A 19,545-nucleotide genomic window follows, 5' to 3' on the forward strand; every position below is an offset into this window, starting at 1 on the left:
TATATATTCCATCCCACTTTAATTACATAATCCTGACAATACTCCCCAAATACTGGCAATTTACTTTTCAGTAGTCGGATCTTCATAGTACCCACTCAATATCAAGACAAATGACAGTTTTTGAATACACACCCCAATACTTGTAGCAATCTCACACCTTAATTTCAGGTGTGGCTCAAAGATGCATTGCTATGGTACTTTTAATAACACTATTTGATTTCATCTTTCATCACACACAGACACTACAATACAATTCTTGAGTAATTAGACATTTATTTATTCTTCTTCTGTACATCACTATATCAGTCGAACACGAGCTATAAACATCACTGTTGCAGTATTAAAACAACAATATCAACAACAAATTTCTTCAAAACTTTGAGTTAGGTATTATACTAGTAGCTGCAACATGACAATTCAATGAACCAGACTTTACATCCTTTAACTTTTCAAAACCTGTCTCTTTTTGATAGTAGTAGAAAATCTTTTGATACAAGAAGCTGTCAGTCAGAATTCAAGCACATTCCTATATAAATATCTTCATCATGTTGCTCTTTTGTGATTGATGGAGTTTTGTATCAATACAAAAAATATACAATACAGTCAGTCATACCAGTCCATGCAGACCTGGCAATTTTCAATCATATTTTGATTGTGAATATTTCAATTCAATCAAAAATTCATGATAATACTACATATTGTAAATCAATACCACATTAAATTTGTGAATCTGGGAACAAATGAGCTCAGCATCCAAGTCCAATGTTGACAGACTAAGATCAATGCTATTGCAGTTATGGAGAATTGGGGGAATCTCAATGATTTCAATATACATCAATGACAAAAGGTTATTGTCTTCAAATGCGATAAAACTAAATGAAACAGTTTAAATCAATTTGCTGAATATTACCATCTACTAATAAAATACTAGCCTCGGCCCTTCTCTACAGGAGGATATCATAATGTACCTAACATAGGGTTAGTTCACAGAACAATACAAAAAAAAACTAAGAAGCATCTACAAATAATAAATAAATATGGAAAAAAGAAATGGCACTTACTAAACCCGAATTTGCCATAAAAATTATATTATTATTATACAAATAAAACATTCTTTTTTACCATTATTGCAAGTTTTAGCATTGTGAAACACTTCAGTAAAACAAAGGTGATGTAACATCTTCTACATCATACAATAAATACTGTCTCATATCAAGTGTCCTCAATTCTGAGAATTATTGAAATTATAATGGAAGTCAGCTGAGTGAAAAAAAATCATCATCTGGCTCAACAAACATCTTACTACGACTGTTTCTTTTTATCATCTGATGTGAAAAAAATCTTACTAATTTATCAAGCCAGCTGATAATTTATCAAGCCAGCTCGACGTTTGGGCCTTCTTTCGATACCATAAGCGAACAATGTTCGCAGTGAGGGCTTTGCCTCGGATGTTCCATCCTAGATAACGATGTTCGGTCGTGTGTCATATTGTATCGGAAGAACATCCGAGGTTTAGCAGATAGACCATTTAGTCACAATGAAATAGAATAAATGCCATGACGATCTTTCAGCCATCAAATTTTAACTTATATTTACATACTACAACAGCAATCGAAGTTTCAGCTTACTGAGACAGACACAAAACTATTGTTTGAAGAGGATGATAACAGTGTCTTTGTGGTGCAGATATAATCACCTTGTAATCAAAATAGTGTAAACACTGGAAGTCCCTAAAATGTACACTTCAAGATCATGAATGTCATCAAAAACACCACCCTCCTGTAAGTATAATTAAATCAACATTCATTCATTTAATAGCTTATATCAACATGTCATGACAATAGTTTTAGTTTGTGGCTATCTTTAAGTTAGTAAGACGAAACCTTGATTGTTCCTCTTGTACCTTAATAGCCTGTGGTTCTCTTGACAACAAAATGCACTGTTTATATGACCTATCCTGATATTCAACATGTATTTAGAACTGGGGAAAATATAAAGTTTCAACCCAAAATGGCGTTCACATCCACATGTCTAACACTCAAATGCTGAAGTACTAACATATCACCTTATCAAATGTTCAGTACTTTACTGACAAAACATCCTTGAATCTTGGCAATTACATCAACATCCTCAACTTGTCAAAGAACTATCACAGATATCTCTGGACTACATACATCCTGGTATTCTAATCAATGACATTGGTCAATGTTTTTTCCCAACATTTTGCAACCTTGGAACAGAGACAAGGAAGTCTGTGCAATCTGCCCATTTTTTATATTTATAATTCATATTTATGAACATAAACTACAACAGCAAAATGTCTTTAGACTATTTTTAACATCTTTGAGAATTATATATAACAGTGTAATCACATGCATATTATACTTCAAGCTTTAGTCCAATTCCTTTTTTACAGTCGTGTCAACAAGAAAAGTGCCTCAGAAATAAACTCTTTAACTTGTTATTGTTAGTTTGTTCAAGAAAACTCCAACCCATTCTCAGTTAAGATCACAAAAAAATATCGAGGGTCATCGTACATTTTGTAAATAGAGGTTAATATGTTTATACAAATTAAACCATTTTAGAATCCAATATGGCTGCTAAATTCGGTGTTAATGTTAACTCTAACTAAAGGATTGTCGATTACCTTGAAAACAAGATGGTGAACCCCAAATTTGTTTTATTATTTCAAAAGGACTACAAGCAAACGTCCATACCGTAATGTTTGGAGAGATTTAAAGATCTTCAATTTTCAGAGAAATTCGTTCTGGGGTGCATTCTACCTTAAATTTGAATCCATCTCATTGTTTAAGCCTGCTGAGGTGCAAAACTAGTCGGAGTCATTTTTGTATTCATTTACAGCAGATTTTATATCTCCATATCCTTACTGAAAGAAAAGTAATTTTGCAACTGCGCCACAAGTATTCTAACAAGTGACTATTCTTACATAACCTAAAATTACTCTTTTTAGTCATTAAAGTTAAGTCACCATATGGATGACGATCAGGTACTTAGTTTGGACTTTTACAAAACAGTTTATCATGGCTTCCTGTTTTTCAAGTCAGTGCAAAAAGCTCAAAAGTGTGTAAAAAATTTGTTATTGTACATACAATAACAAAGATTTTACATATTTAACAATCTTCTGAAATTTATTGAGTCACAACCAAGTATTTGGGATGTGTTGTGTCATGTTGATTTTTCAAAGTGGGAAACCTTGGTAAAATTGGTTTATAAATAAATTAAAAATCCAAAATAAACACCCAATCCTCATCCCCATGGTCACTTGAAAACAAAAGAAATAAATTTCCACCCCTCTCTGTGTACATATTTACAGATTTTGTCATGGTATTTCTCTCTTTACATCATACGATTTAAAAATAATTTTATAAAATTTACTTTGTGAGGAACAAAAATCTCTACAGAACATCATCTGGTAGGTAAATGAGTAAAAATTAAAAAATGTATGCAAATATCCATAGCAACCATGACCATGCTCATAGCAACAGCCAAACAATTGGGTACAGAAAACAAACTGTCTTGTGGATAATTTTACAGAATTCATGAAGTTTTTCATAGTATTGCATAAAGCGTGATTTATGAGATGTTTTCATTATGAGGGGAGCTTTCGGTGTACCACATTTGTGCTCTATTTAATTAGTATAAAGTGGCTTGGGGTCCTAAAATTTTAAGATATATTCTGACTCATTTAAAGTCTTTCATTATTTATACAGAGTTTCTAAGTTTTATTTTTATCTAATGAGTGCTATGAGTAATAGGAAGGTAATTCATTACCATTTAGTTTCTAAATATGTTGTTTTTATAGAATCTGATGAAAATCTAATGTAGAGGTTGTCCAGTTGTTCACTAATATTTTTGATTTTGGCTTGATTTGCCCTTTGCATTCATGTTCATTTTCTGGATTTGGTAGTCACCATTCCCACTTCTGACTTTCTCATTATCAGTAATTTTCAAATGAAACTGTTTAACCAATGAGAATGTGTCTTACTGCTGTTCATTAGGTTTTGATTGGCTACATGTACACACCAGATTTGAAGGTAACGGATAATGAGAATCAGTCAGATGTAGGCTGACAACCAAGATGAAATATAATGATATAAAATAAACAACAATACAAGCAAAACAAAGGTAATATATCAAATCAAACAACCAGCTGACGACTACATTACATTTTCGTACCAATTTTCATCTGCTAAAGTAATACCATGGTCAGTGTTTTTCTTCATTCATAATAGCAAACTGTCCAACAAAATTGGCAACACCTAGGAGAATTATAAAGGAGTGTACAAGGGCTGACAGCCACGATAATCTCTTTGTTTGTCTTAAGTACAGCATATGGACCAGACATGGTAGTGCAAAGACATACGCCAATCCACAAAATGCCCCAGAAAATCTAGAAAGAAAGCAGACCAATTCAATCGTGCATTAGGTTTGATGCGCTAATTTTAAGTGGGATTTTTTGGGGTGGGGGTGGGGGATTTATAACATGTTCTTTTGTGATTTATCCCGAAAGAGAACATGTTTCAAGTACAATCCATTCATTTTATCAATGATACAGGTAAGATGTGTGACTTTTGTACTAATATGTCATGCAAACATGCACATGAATAATATAAAATCTCTGCACATGTATAGAGAGATAACTTCTTACTTTACATTATTCCATTCTTTAATCATTTCATATCTGTGTGTCACATTTCCAATTGATGTGTCATATCATGTTATTATTTTACAAGTACATGTATGCTACAGTATAGTACATAAAACAGCAATAAGTTGTAAAATCTTTCTGTGTTATCCTAAGCAAATGGTATTTTATCTTTTTAAGTTTTCATTTGCTATATCTTCCACATACTAATTATTCTTCCATCATACATTGTATACATTTTGCTAAATTAATCATTAATATTACAAATTATAAAGAGCTTTTTACAAAGGTTGCAATTATTCAAGAAATGGTAGTTTTTACATCCTTACCTTATAATAGTTCCTATCTGTGGTAGGAAAATAGCAAATATAACACAAAGAGCTAGAATACACATGTTGAGTAGAAAGACATGTAGAAACCTGCACAGGAGAAAAATAGAAGAATTCTGTGAACAGATCATTCATAAATAAAACATCTACATACAAAACATATACATGTATGCCCTTTGCAGCTAATCTTATTCACCATCAAAATAATAAATCTCATATTTTCTAATTGAAAACATGCAACTTTGCTTGTGCATGGTCTGTTTCTTTGCTGCACAGTAGGTATCACATCAGTCCAGCTACATTTAATGAGTCGAGTACCTAATTTACACTAATTGGTATAATATACACAGCAAATTCCCAGCAAGCTGCTGCAGTACTAGTAGTCATGCATGTACCAGTGAAATTCAGCACTGCACACAACAATGCATTTCATAAGTGCATGCAATACAGAATTTTCATCACTATAATAGCACTTATTCCTATGCCCTTTTGGCTGCAGCAGTGTTGCTGCTGCATCGTGTGCGATGCTGAATTTTTTTCCTTGTGTATCCTATCTAGGATATACAGCTCCAAACAAAGTTTGCATAAATATCCCCTCACAAAATTACAACCCTTTATAAGTTAGTTTTTACACAGAGTAAATCACCAACATGTACATGTATCTAATTTACACAATATTGCTATCTTACCCTGGATACACAGCTCCAAACAATGTGTGCATGAACTGGAGTCGAAATATGTATATGAGCAATGGAAACACTGTAACCATTTGAAGAAATAAACATATTCTTGCAACAAATGCCAAGATGTCATTACTTGGAAAGTTGTCAAGGAGATTCTGTCAAAAAAATTAAAAAGAGAAACCGACAGTTGTTGGAAAGACCATACAAGAGTAACAGATAGGGAAAGTTTTATCACAAAAACCCATAATTTACAGTTACACTCGCAGATAAAAGATAATTATCAAAGAACATTGTATACTTGTGCAGAGATGCGGACAAGAAATTTCATCACACAAAATACACAAGTTAAAATTAATACTTACAGATTCTATACAGCTTTTTCTTTGGGGAAAAGACATGTAAAAAATCACTCCAACCCATGTATACGTCATGGCTACCAAGAAGTAGGCTATGCTCAGGTCACGACCCTGTGTGAGTAAATAACATTTGACGTTAAAATAGAGACCACACTCCCCATCCCCACCATAACATGGGATAACAGGCATATGGTGGACATTTTCTGATTGCGTATAGGTTATGAAACTCATACTCATTAGACATAATATTTTGCGCTAAGGTAAATTTATTCAGGAGCAATTGAAGTTTTTGTTAGCTTGTTCTGGAAGCTCTGATTAATAACAAATTTGCATTTGTGTAGTAAGTGCAGTAACTTTGGAAGTCAGAAGGCAACTATTGGCAGAGATCATTGTGTCAAGAGCAGTTCATCAAAATACACAATTATATCCATGCATACACAAGTGCTCTTCTTCCACTTCTTTCAAACAAATTATCAGTCCTTCTTCAGTGTTACATTGTGGCTCAGAAAAGCAACATTTATGCTTTAACATTTTCTATCCATGACATATTGTATATTTTTCATGAATGAAATCACAAAACAACATTGCATACTGGTAGGAACTTGTATTTCAAATGTTTGATTTTTATTGGTAACAATGAACAAACGAACTATGACCTGAAGAGGTCACAAGCCTCTCTTTGATCAAATGTCACATTTGTGAATGCAAGGGCAGTATTATAATTAAGATAGCAGGTGAACAAACTATGTAGAAATTACACTGAACAGAATATTAACACATTTTTATGATTTTACAATAATAGAATCAAATAATCTTATTTCTCTGATATTCTACAATATATGTTCAGAAATGAATATTCAGAGGACATATTTTTATTACTTATGTCATATGGACAGTGTGCCCTCACAACTAAATTGACATGCTACACTGATACACAGCACTTTCTTGTGGCACACCAAATTTGGTGTACACCTATCCTTTACTATATACACGTATGTGATGACTTGAAAGGAAGGATTTTATTTGAACATTTTGACCCACATATATTTTTTATCTCTTATTGGAGGACACACTGTGTAAGGGTTATTGTGGAATAAATATTATGTACTAAAGATGAGTTAAATACTATAAATAATGAATCTCGTTTGTCAATGTTTTGTTTTATCTGGTTTGTTTATGAAGGTGATTTAAAATAAATTTCATGGAAACGTTACGACATTATGAACAAATTTAACACTTAACAATAGCAAGCAGACATGAGAAAAGCACTTTGGTTGTGCAGTGTTATGGTATAAAGCTATGAAAAAACATTTAGCATTTGAAGGCAGGTTGATTTCAATAGGCGAACAATTTTATTTTGGCAAGTGGTGATTTAGGCTGTAAGATACACTGTGTCGCTTCACCCTCAACGGTCTTAATCTCTCCTGACATGGGTTGGCCGATGCTTGAGGGTACACCTTGACACTATGTATCTTACAGACTAGTGGCATTATCAACCTGTCAAAACACAATGATGACAACTTACATTGTTTTCAGGGTTCCGTTGGTTTCTTACAATAGACAAAACACAATTATGAATGAAGAGTGCCAGGGCAAGTGTTCCCGTCAAAGCCGGAAAACACACTGAGGCTTCTATGAGGAGCAAACAAAAGGACAGTGAAGGAATTTATGAGTGCACAGACATATTGATATGAACTGGTGATGAGAGAAAACAACCAAATGAATGATTTTCATTTCATAGTACAACAACTATCATAGTTTTTGATATTATTTTTTTTTGTTATACACTGTATATCATTTTTAAATTTTCATGATTACACTTTAGGTGACCAACAACTTTAACTTCCTAATATTTTTTTTTCAAATGTCACTATTTTTGCAAATGAATGCAAATGTGAAAATTTACTGTTGAAGATTGTGTTGGGACCTTTGTGGAGTGTAAGGGTCTATTTATCTTTGTTCCACTTTTTCTATATAAAAACCCTACTATGTGTGTTTTTTATCATTCTAATTGGATATCGCTCACATCACCAGAACATGCAATTATTAACAAGTAAAGTTTTTCATGTCTTCTTACATTATTTTCCGGATTTTTCTGTCCACGAAGAATTGAAACGATACCATTGTGAATGAAATATGCCAGAGCCAACATTCCTAACAGAGCTGGGAAAGATGTACTAGCCACTACAATTCCCATCAAAAACACAAGATGAAAAGACAAAAAAATCTGTTGAAACACTTGTCTGGCAGACAGAAATAAATAGCTGGACTTTCGCAAGGATAATACATCATTAAATTAAGTGTTGGGTTGACAATTTCAGTTATTTTAGTTGACTGTTTGATATATATCAATCATTTAAAAAACTTAGCATTTCATGTACGGTATTCTCTCAGGAACATATTTGCAAAAATCTACATAATGTCAGCAGTTTTACTGCCATTTTCAATACCTGCAGCCAAATGTTTAACATCAGGGACATCATTGATTAATTGCATGCAGAAGTAATTTTAGCTTCTTGATTTTGATTTCACATGGGCTAAGAATGTGTAAACTAAAGAAAATATGTATACTAGTAAATCATTTTTTTCAAAAAATATGCAAAGACAATCACGATATTGAAGTGAAATACTTACTTGGAACATATGAAATATATGAGACATGTTGGAAATCCATATTTATTCCCCAATTTACACCTTTTATAGTAACAAAGGCTAAAATAAATGTAACACACACTGTTCCTGTAAGAGAAAGTAAAACAACTTGAGTTGCCTTCTTACTTGCTACTGGTCATTTTGCAAGTGAAAATGATACAGTAACTAAATTAAATTTTATGACAACATTGAATAGTGAAACAAAAACATTTGTCACATAAGATATCTCGTTATTTTAGTTTTTAATTCAATATATTTTCCTTCAAATTATCAAAAATATGCTGCGTATGGAAATAATCCACTTGAGTTGTGATAGACAATGTGGACAAACTAAAGCTTAATTTGACTGACTCTGCTGGACACCAAAATTACTTACCTAGTGCATTAAATTTTGTAAAAAATGTTGGAGACTTGAAGTTGAGGAGTGGACCTAAAATAATGACTAAAAAGAAAGGTACAGACAATGTCTGCTGCCATACTTTATTGAACACACTTTCCTCTGTACCTGCAAAGACAATCAGAAAAGACATTTACCAGTTTGATATACCCTCTAGTATTCATTGAAAGCAAAGGAATAGACCTTTACTAGTTATATAGGTCATCTCGTGTTCTAGGCAAAGAGGCCTTTAACAGTTAGATATGCCCACCCGCTAGTGTTCATTGAAAGCAAATGAATAGACCTTTACTGGTTAGATATGCCCTCTAGTATTGAAAAGCAAATGAATAGACCTTTACTAGTGACATAGGCCATCTAGTGTTCAAAGCAAAGAAACAGACCTTTGCAAGTTACATTCGGAACCAAGTGTTGAAAAGGGAATGGAGAGACCTTTACTAGTTACATAGGCCATCTAGTGGTTAAGCAAAGGAAGAGACCTTCAGTTAGAGTTGCTCTTTCATGTTGAAAATACTGATGCCTTAAAGTGACATACAAATACTAACATTACACAGACATCGCAACACTGCTTAACTGAAATGCTTGAATAAATCCTAGCAATCAACCTGGGAATTTGATATGGAAACTACTCCACAAGCACAGATTATAAATACTAGCTTGTGATCATCCTTACATTGAAATAAGCTGATATTGCATTGATTAATTTGATGTACCAATAAAAAAAGCGTTTCGAATTAATTTCCAAATTTCTTTTCTGATATCGTTTACATGTGATCCTTTGTCATTTTGATAAATTATGTAAACATAAAATGATACAAAATTCAAGTATCTTTCTCTGAAATGATTTGAATAAACTGTAAAGATCACTACTTTGAAGCTAACACAGAGGGCGCCCTATAAACCCCCTAACTTTGTTGTGATACCCACCATTTGTTTTGCTAACAGCTGATAAAGCTGTGTTGGCAGTATAACTTGTTAAATTAGCTAGGGACTGATGGAGCGAATGAGTTGAAGCATGAGTGTGACTAGGACAAATTGTGCCATTGGTAACATTAACAGATCCTGACATATTGACATGGGTGACTTCATCTGAAAAATACAAACATAGAAAACCATTCAAAAACAGACTTATATAAAAAAAAAAGGCAGACTTTCGTCAACTCCTTGGGGAACATCCATTTTATCGCAGCCTCAGTATGTGCAACCTTTGTACTATCAGGTTCTCCATTATACAGCTGGAATGACTGGGCCACAGTAGTGATTCAAATCTTGCTCACTGATTTTAGACATTCAGAAGGCAACAGTTGTAGTACATGTACATAGCAAGGCTGAAACCAGCAACTTGCAGATTCCAAACCAGTCACTCTTAACCATATTACCACATATATACTGTACATACTGGGTAATAACTTAACAAGGTACTCAACAACTAATACAGTACAAATACTATTGTTGAGGACTGGTCTCCCCTACAGTCATTACCATCATATCTCCCTATATGCTATGTTTTACACACGTACATGTATCTTGAAATTCAATTCTCAACTTACCATGAATAAATTTCACAGAGTGGTACAAGAAATTGGAGAGCAGAACCCAATAGACAATCATAGCTCCAAGCAATGCTGACAATGAGAAAAATACGCTGCAGTATTCTCCCCATTTACCAAGATAATGTTTGCAGACGTCAGAAAACTCTAGGACCTCACCTCGGTGTTCTGTCAAACAAAGTCAGAAGAGTACTAGTAAAAAACTTGACAGCATAGTTGTTATATTGTGGACTTCAAATAATCGAAATAATTAATGACACAGTCTGAGTTTATGAGCTCTTAAAATCCAGTCTAAAAACACTTCTACCCCAATTAGACTATTGGTATTCTCAGACCAGTACACCAATGTACACCTTTGATGATATTTAAAATCGTCTGTCTAAGTTAGTGTAGTTGATAGCATAAAAAGGGTTTCCTCATTAGTTTAGTACATGTATTTCAAATGTTGGTATTGAATTGTTTCCATCATTATACCTTAATACTGGGTTTGAGTTCAGTCAATAGGGAAGTTGCAAACCTGCCATGTTGAATGCTGCATCGTGGGAAATGTGATAATAAATACTATCAAATAGTATTGTAAACAATAATGTTACACTGTTTTTAACCACAAATGATCGATTCATAGTCACCCTGACTATTGTGGGAAGTTTATTTTATCCGTAACTCCTCAGTGATTAGGTATTATGATAACCACAGATAATCCCATAGTCCTTTGCATCTGAGCATGCTCAGTTTGCATTGCAAGTTCCCTATTGAAAGTGATGGCTAAGTATGCTTCAGTTAGAACACGGCAGGTATCATATAATTTACAGTAAAAATAAACCTCCAAAAATGTATAAACTCAGCTTGTGCCCTCCAATTATGGTCAGAACCTAGAATACAAGTTAACACCTTTAAAGGGGTCAGATGTAAATAGTACAGCTATTTTCTAACTCCTGTTATCTGATTTAGGGTTTTCCTTTTTAATATATTTATTATTTGTGATATAAAAAATATTTTTGTGGATAAAAAATATCATTCAATTCAAATCAACAGTCCAACTAAGTTGTAGGATAGTGACAAAAAAAATAAACAGAGAGGATATATATTAGGTCAATCATTTCAATCATTGATACTGTAATTAATATATGTATAATCTGTTCACCAAAATTATCATTTGACCTCACTATCCTATAATGTAAGTACATTCAACCTATATCTTTTCTACCTAAGTATGGAAATAACAAATTACTTCACTTGTATGATAGTTTTGAAATATTGGTACTCACCAACATTATCAATTGACTTTACTACCCTATAACATGTGTACAATGTAAGTCCAGCCATTGATATCAGGATGATAATTCCTAAGACAAAGCCAGCTTGACCGATAGCCCATGGCATACTTAGTAATGATGTACCCATCATTGTATTCCACACTGAAAATCTACAAGAGAACATAGGATAAAGTCAATGCAAGCAAAAACAGAAACACTGAACACATGAATATCATTTAAACAAGCTGACATACACATGCACCATCCGCACATGCGCGCACACACACACACACACACACACACACACACACACACACACACACACACACACACACACATTAGATATACACACATTTACAATGCTAATGTGTACAGTATTCACAAACTTGATAAATTACAACCAAAAGACACGGCTATCTGACTTGACATGCTGGTCTGACAGTTCTGATGAATGAAAATTTTCAAACCAGATAGCCAAGTCTGTCGGCTAGCTAAAGTACGATGTGATGCTGGTTAATTTCAACATCGCATCATCAATATATCTGAAACTGAAATGTCTCATGTGTAATATTTATTACACTGCATTTCAATATTATATATCCCTGCTGCACTAGGTAGCTGGAGATCTATAGTTTTACAATACCCATCTTTCAACAACCAATCATTCACACTTGATATATCACTGTCCATTCACTTCTATTATATTGTGTTTATTTTCCTTTCTTGTATATGTATAATGTGTAAAGGCTTCATTTTTGTGTGGCAAATAATCAATTTTGATATTACCACATTCTAATAAACAAGAATGAAAGTCTATGGCCATTACTCTGTTTTCAATTACATTCTGATATGGAAATAGTAAAAACTCCAATAAAACAAGTCATTGAGAATGACATACTCCCTGCTATGATTGGGTTTTAAGGAACATGAAAACTGTGCCAACAAAATGGCTGCCAGGCAGCCATATCGGATTGTATCACGACGAAAATGAATATGCACATGTATGTCATAGAACACTGTGCTAATACCAACTTTGAATGAGATCTGTTCAAGCATGTCTGAGTTATGGCTTTGGACAGGGAAAATTTGCAAACAAAATGGCTGCTAGGCAGCCATATTGAATCGTATCATGAAACTAATTGACGTACATATGTATGCCATAGTATGTTGCCCCTGTACCAAGTTTAAAAAAAATTGGTCCAGGCATCTCCAAGAAACGGCTCCGGACGGATGGAACCCAATTCATAACCCCGTCCTGGACTTCGTCCAGCGGGGACTAATAAAACACCTCTTTGTACTTACATGGTTATAATACTGGACTGTTTGCCTTGTTCAGTCTGACGTATTGGGAGAAGTAAAAAGAACGTTGGTGGTATGATGTGATCAGGTATCCGCTGTGAAAAAATAAAAAGTAGAATAATAATTACTGAAAATATCATGATAATTAACATTAATAAAAGTGTCACGTTTATTTTCTTTGAATTATTGATTATCTCTTACATTCTTAGTTTTACACTGTATTATCAATATATAATTTAGTACCTTAACACATATACTTTTGAATTGCATTGATTGAGCTACTTTCTAATCACTGAAAAAAAAGCAAATTATAATATTCATGTAATTTTCTGAAAATCTACACAACCTAAAAATGTCACAACAAAATGTATAAAATATACTTTCTTCCTTGAGATTTGAACTTTAATATGCATATATAACTCAACACACACACGTATATATGTATGTACGTATGTATGTACGTATGTATGTACATATGTATGTATGTACATACGTACGTACGTACATATATACATACATACATACATCCATCCATCCACACTCGTACGCAAGCATGCATGCATGCAGACATACATGTACATTACATAGTTACATAATACTTACACATACATGTACCTACACACACACATACATACATACATACATACATACATACATACATGTACCTACACATACACATACATACATACACACATACATACATACATACATACAATTTGACTTTTTGGAATTTGGCGCTATATAAATTTTCATGATGATGATGATGATGATACATACATACATACATACATACACACATACATACATACATACATACATACATACATACATACATACATACATACATACATACATACATACATACATACATACATGCAACCATGTACAAATGTGAAGAAAAAATTACAAAAACACAGAACCACATGCACAAGTGTTTCCTTTCACATACACAACTACCTATACATCCACATATACACTCCTCCTGTTTTTGTTACCAACTAAAGGTCATTTGTTCACATTCATTACTACACTCAGTAAATCCTATATTGAGTACTATCCATACCAATGTATCATCCTGAGGAGGACTCAATTTACTGTAGTATCTATGGCGATTGTAAGTAACAGAGGCTTGCTGATCTTGTCCTACTCCACTTAATGATGATGTACTGGGTGAGTAATGAAATGGCTTCCTGTGGAGACAAACACACACAAAGCAATAGTCATTCATTCATTCCACCAAAATTACTCAAAACAGGTTACAATAATCAAAGTCTGTTTAAATCAAATTGTTTTGGGGTTTAGATTCTCCTCAGCATACACATGTACATTATTGCAATGTTCCTGCTAGTGTAGATAAAAAATAATGCCAAGGATTCACCACATATCAATTGCAAAATGGCTGCATGTTACCAGATGTAGGAAAGGGAAATTATTACATGTGCCAGTGATTTGTTGCACTGCACTGCAATGTGCTGCACTGCACTGCACTGCACTGTACTGTATTATTGGAAGTGATCAGGTGAGGCTCACAATTGCATTCCATAGCACTTTGTATAGACTGAAAGGTTTGTCACTTTGGATTTCAAATAATGGGAGTGATTAAGCAGAGTGCTCATAACAATGAAATCATATAGTCTATTTTTTTGTAATATTACCTTCTTGTAGATGTAGTTACTGACTTGATGATGCTCTCTACTATTAAAGATGAAAGCTAGTGTAGTCATTAAAGAGAAAAGCTGGCCTGGCTAGGACTCAAACCCAGGTCAATAGACAGATACACTACTAACTGTGCTACCCAGACTGACATCCATCAACCTTATCACTGCTCTACCTTTTCTCATTTGGGAAACTGACCCAAACTAAAACAGGATACCCAGTTAACCTCATTGCCAAATGTAGTCGAGAAGGAGAAAAGCTGATCAGGGCCAGGACTCACTAGACAGACGCATTCCAATCCGTGCTATCCAGGTGAATGTCCCAGACCCTTCCATATCAAAGAGATTTATTGAAATCTTTTGAGTTGAGTATTTGTTGAGACCATCCAGTTTTCAGTCTTTTTAGTATTATCACCTTTGCAAACCTAAATTCTTCAAGTTGATCTATTAAAAATTAACGTTGACTTACCTAGTTTTTCTTTCATCTGTACTGGAAGCCTTAGACAGCTGACCATTGGGGTCAGAGAAACTTCCATGACTGGGTGAACGGCCTAAGTGACTATCAGCAGACGATAGTCTTGGTAAGGAACTTTTACTAGGACTGCGGAGTCTGTTCTCAGGATACTGCCCTCGAGGGGTGCTAGAATACCTACAGTATGAAGAAAATGAAAATGCAGCATGAGGCTTATGAGAAAATATTACCTCCTATATTGTGTCTTTGTCTGAGAACAGGAGATCGATACTGTCCTTGAGGGGTGCTGGAATACCTACAGTAGGCAGAAAAATGAAAAATGCAACATAAGGCTTATGAGAAAATATTACCACTGCATTGTGTCTTTGCTATGGCAACTAATCATTTCCAAAGCAAAGATCTCTTTGTTAGACTTCAAGGAAATTCCTCCATTTTTAGAGGTCACCGCTCTCCTTAATATGGTCCAGTCTGAATTAGAATAAAAATGCAGATGCAAAAAGCAGCTGTACAGCAGAACTATAGAATATTTGGGCTACAACAGAATAACTTCCATGTAATCCTTATGGCTCTAATGATAACACGACACTAATGTGAGAAAATGGGATTGAAATCATGGCCTTTCCAAAAGTGGTTAAAAATAACTTTACTTGGAAAATATACAAAGTTTTAAATAAATGTTCTGTCTACTGACAAAACAAAACAATCTAACTAACCCTAACCAGGCCATAACCCTGTGTTTTTATTTTGGTTTGTTTCATTTTCACTTATAAAGTCTTTGTGTTTTTCCTAAGATTGCAAAGGTGAGGAACCTCAAAGGAAGTCTTTACTCAGCAAATTTTCTTGGGCATGTTAGTGTATGGACAAGAGCAGACCATTGTTGTTCTGATGACCTTGGTATAACCATGGAAGTATACATGTATAGTGCGTTCTACTGCCATGGTATTACAATAGTAGACTGATAATAGTTACATAACATCAATCATTGAAGTCTCACAAAGTATGGTGGACTGACAAAGACAACAAAAACAATGCATTAAACCACAGACAAGCAAAGCAAGAACGATAGTCCCATCACCATTGGAAATCATCAACCGATAGCAGTTTGAGTAAAAAAATCACAAATATGTTACAACGGTTATTGTTGCTTTCTGTTGTGTAAACTTAATACTGTTTGATGTTCACTGCTACATTAGTATTTGGCCATTTGTTTCATGAGATAGTTAATACACATTTATAGACAAGTTTTGTCTTTCTTAAGTGATAATTTGCATAATTATTATAGATTGGATATGTCTTTACAAGATAATTTGCATAATTACTGGTTAGTTTTGTTTTTCTTTAATATTGTAACCATGTGCTGTCTTTGACAGTCTCTTGTTCCATGGTATATTGCCTATGATCAGTAAGGTTGACCAATACTTTTACTATACAATGCACATGTATTTACTTCCTGTAATTATATTAGCAAAAGACACTGGCTTTACTATTGTAATTGTCAGTTCATGTTGAACTTGAAGCTTGTCAATTGGTACAATGGATACTAATTAAGGACCTTTGTGAATACATAATAATGGTGGAATGCTCTGTTTTTCAACTAGAATTTGCAACTAGAATATTTGTTGGTCTAGTATCTATGAATAACTTTTAAAAAAAACTATTTGACACTATTGTAAAATAAACACAATGCACACACATACATACATACATACATACATACATACATACATACATACATACATACATACATACATACATACATACATACATGTACACACACACACACACACACACACACACACAAATATATATATTATATGATATATTACTTCTGATCACTTACTACAGGTGTTGACTCACAAGAAAACCAAGTGTCCTTATCTTCCTATGTTGTCCCCCCAAAAAAACCACAAATAAAAAAGAAACAAACAAACATAATTGCCTTTTATCAAAGGGCAAACATATAGTCTAGGAATGATATCATAAGTATGCCCACTTTAAATTAGGATAGATAAGTGTCAAAAGCAGTTATTTGGAAAAGTTGGGTTACAACAAAAGAATGGTAACATGTTATCTTTATTAATATTACCATGACAACACTAATGAGATTGAAACATAGCCCTTTAAGCCTTATAAAGGATTCTATACCTATCACTTGTAAACTGTGGTCAGATTTCTTGTCTCACATACACTGTAGACTCTCTACCAGTCCTTGGAGCATCGCATTGCTAAAAAGGTTGTTTTATACATGTATATGTATGTAGTAATATCTACAGCATAATTGTATACGTACTTGAATATCCTTGTACTGTACGTCATTCTCGCAAACCAGAGTTATTATTTCTACCACTACATTTCGAAATAAATGTCTATATCTGTAAATATCTGTGGGAGGCACGTTAACAACGTTGCCGTAAAACAGGCCCTTGTTTGTGACGATGTGTACTGTGGGCCCTCATTGACTACATAGGGCTAATCATCTGTTGCTGTTTTACTACAATGCTCCATGTTACTGTGATATTCTAGTACAATTATGCGATATATATCAGTACATACAAAACAGTTACTAGCAATGCTCCCAAGGACTGGTGAGTGAGTCTATGTACACTGCAGACACATCAAATAGTCTATTTCAACCCTTGACCTTTACTTTACAGTATATCCTTATTGCATTACATTATAAACTGATAATGTACATCAAGGGCTTGAAATTAGCAGTAGTCTAGTCCATAGCACATAGACTACTAAAATGCCATTATCTCAAATACCAAATTTACTATGTATAAAGTGCCAATCTGTTAGACAAATGGAAATCAATAGAAAACTGTAGGCTAGCTAAATCACTTGCCTAAATTGAACTACCAGCCTTGCGTAGAAATTAAATTCAACCCCTGACATTATCAATATTGTAATGGAGGAGCATAAACTGGACATTTACCAATTTGGAGATTTGCCAGATATTTATACACATCCAGACATAAATATGGGTCACCATGTGTATCAAATAACTAAATAGGACATACTGGCATCCGCCTATACAATGGACTATGACAGAGTTTTGAAACCCCTGAATACTTAAAAAAAATCTTATCAGTCCATATATTTATGATGTATTGTTAATGAATTCTGACATGTTTGTTTTTAACCTGACATCTACAATATATTGTTCTACAGTTCACACTGATTCCAAAGCTAGCCAGCTGATCTCAATGAGTCATTCTCTATGAACTGCAAGTCAGTGGTTTGTATTCACTGGAGGATCAGTACAACAACCAGTATGTCTATGATATGTATGTGGATACATGTATATTCCACTACCTAAAGTTAGGAACAAAGTTTTTTGTTTTTGATAAATTCTTAACGTTAACACGACATGTATGAGACAACAGCACGATAGCAACATATGTTATTATAATTGCATGTATTCAAATTCATATATAATGACATAGTTCATTTATTCATTTGATATTTTGTATTGGATGCGTACACGACAATACAGTATTGTCTATTATACATATGCTAATGAGTTTCCTAGACAATAGTTTAAAAAGTGAAAGACTGAATGATGTTTGCACATGAAAACTATGCTCGAAAGCCGGTATGCTTATGTCTCTCTTATTTCTGAACACCATTTCTAACGTAAATGGTGCCGAGTCTGCTCATATTTCTGTTCACGTTTTTTATATATATATTTGTAGGTATCTGCGTCCTGTGAATGTACTAGTTGCATCATTGATGATACACGTCACATGAGAGCTATCAATGTATCATTTCATTCACGTCACTTACCCGGGAGAAGTTAGCGACGTCGGTGTATTTGGCCCGAATTCGTCATAGTCAATCTGAACTGAAAGAAGGGGTTTCCTTTCATCATCTTCCATCCTGGGGTCTGTGGTGTTCTTAGCGTTAGCACGTTTTTAAATCGTTAGACAATTTGACCTCTACAAATCAAATAAACAATGAAATACTTGTCAATGTCATGTCCAACTTCACAGCATCTTCTCTCGCCGACTTATAAATTATATTAGTTCATTCACCTGAGCAATCAACACGTGACTTTAGGAATACCCAGGTCAGTGGTTAATTTTAAAAAATCGTGCAGACATATCGTCTGGACGTGGCATGCCAACAGGAACAAAAATATTTGACGGAAATCAAATTTATGATTGCCTGTTTTTCGAGCGACTTTCTGTAACTCTTTGTAATATCCTTCCGTAAACGTTAATGAAGAAACAT

The 19,545-nt window shown here is 33.9% G+C and overlaps 1 protein-coding gene across 1 annotated transcript; it reads right to left on the reverse strand.

The window, feature by feature from the left end:
- Positions 1-273: 273 nt before the first annotated feature.
- LOC144436399 (neutral amino acid transporter 9-like) lies at positions 274-19,335 on the reverse strand. Its single transcript, XM_078125197.1, has 14 exons — positions 19,099-19,335; positions 15,310-15,489; positions 14,249-14,375; positions 13,189-13,280; positions 11,899-12,056; positions 10,631-10,798; positions 10,008-10,169; positions 9,063-9,191; positions 8,669-8,773; positions 7,560-7,666; positions 6,041-6,145; positions 5,685-5,833; positions 4,996-5,085; positions 274-4,411 (listed from the first exon to the last, which is right to left on the reverse strand). The coding sequence occupies exons 1-14, from the start codon at positions 19,188-19,190 to the stop codon at positions 4,228-4,230; spliced, it is 1,848 nt and encodes a 615-aa protein (XP_077981323.1). The 5' UTR covers positions 19,191-19,335; the 3' UTR covers positions 274-4,227.
- Positions 19,336-19,545: the final 210 nt, after the last annotated feature.

Source organism: Glandiceps talaboti, chromosome 6, assembly GCF_964340395.1.
Source record: "Glandiceps talaboti chromosome 6, keGlaTala1.1, whole genome shotgun sequence".
NCBI classification, from domain to species: domain Eukaryota; kingdom Metazoa; phylum Hemichordata; class Enteropneusta; family Spengelidae; genus Glandiceps; species Glandiceps talaboti.

Coding starts and splice junctions, on each gene's coding strand:
- LOC144436399 (XM_078125197.1), bottom strand. CDS start 19,190: ATGGAAGATGATGAAAGGAAACCCCTTCTTTCAGTTCAGATTGACTAT. Junction 12,057..13,188: donor CAGTCCAGTATTATAACCAT/GTAAGTACAAAG, acceptor GTTCTCTTGTAG/ATTTTCAGTGTGGAATACAA. Junction 5,834..6,040: donor GAAAAAGCTGTATAGAATCT/GTAAGTATTAAT, acceptor TTTTTTTGACAG/AATCTCCTTGACAACTTTCC.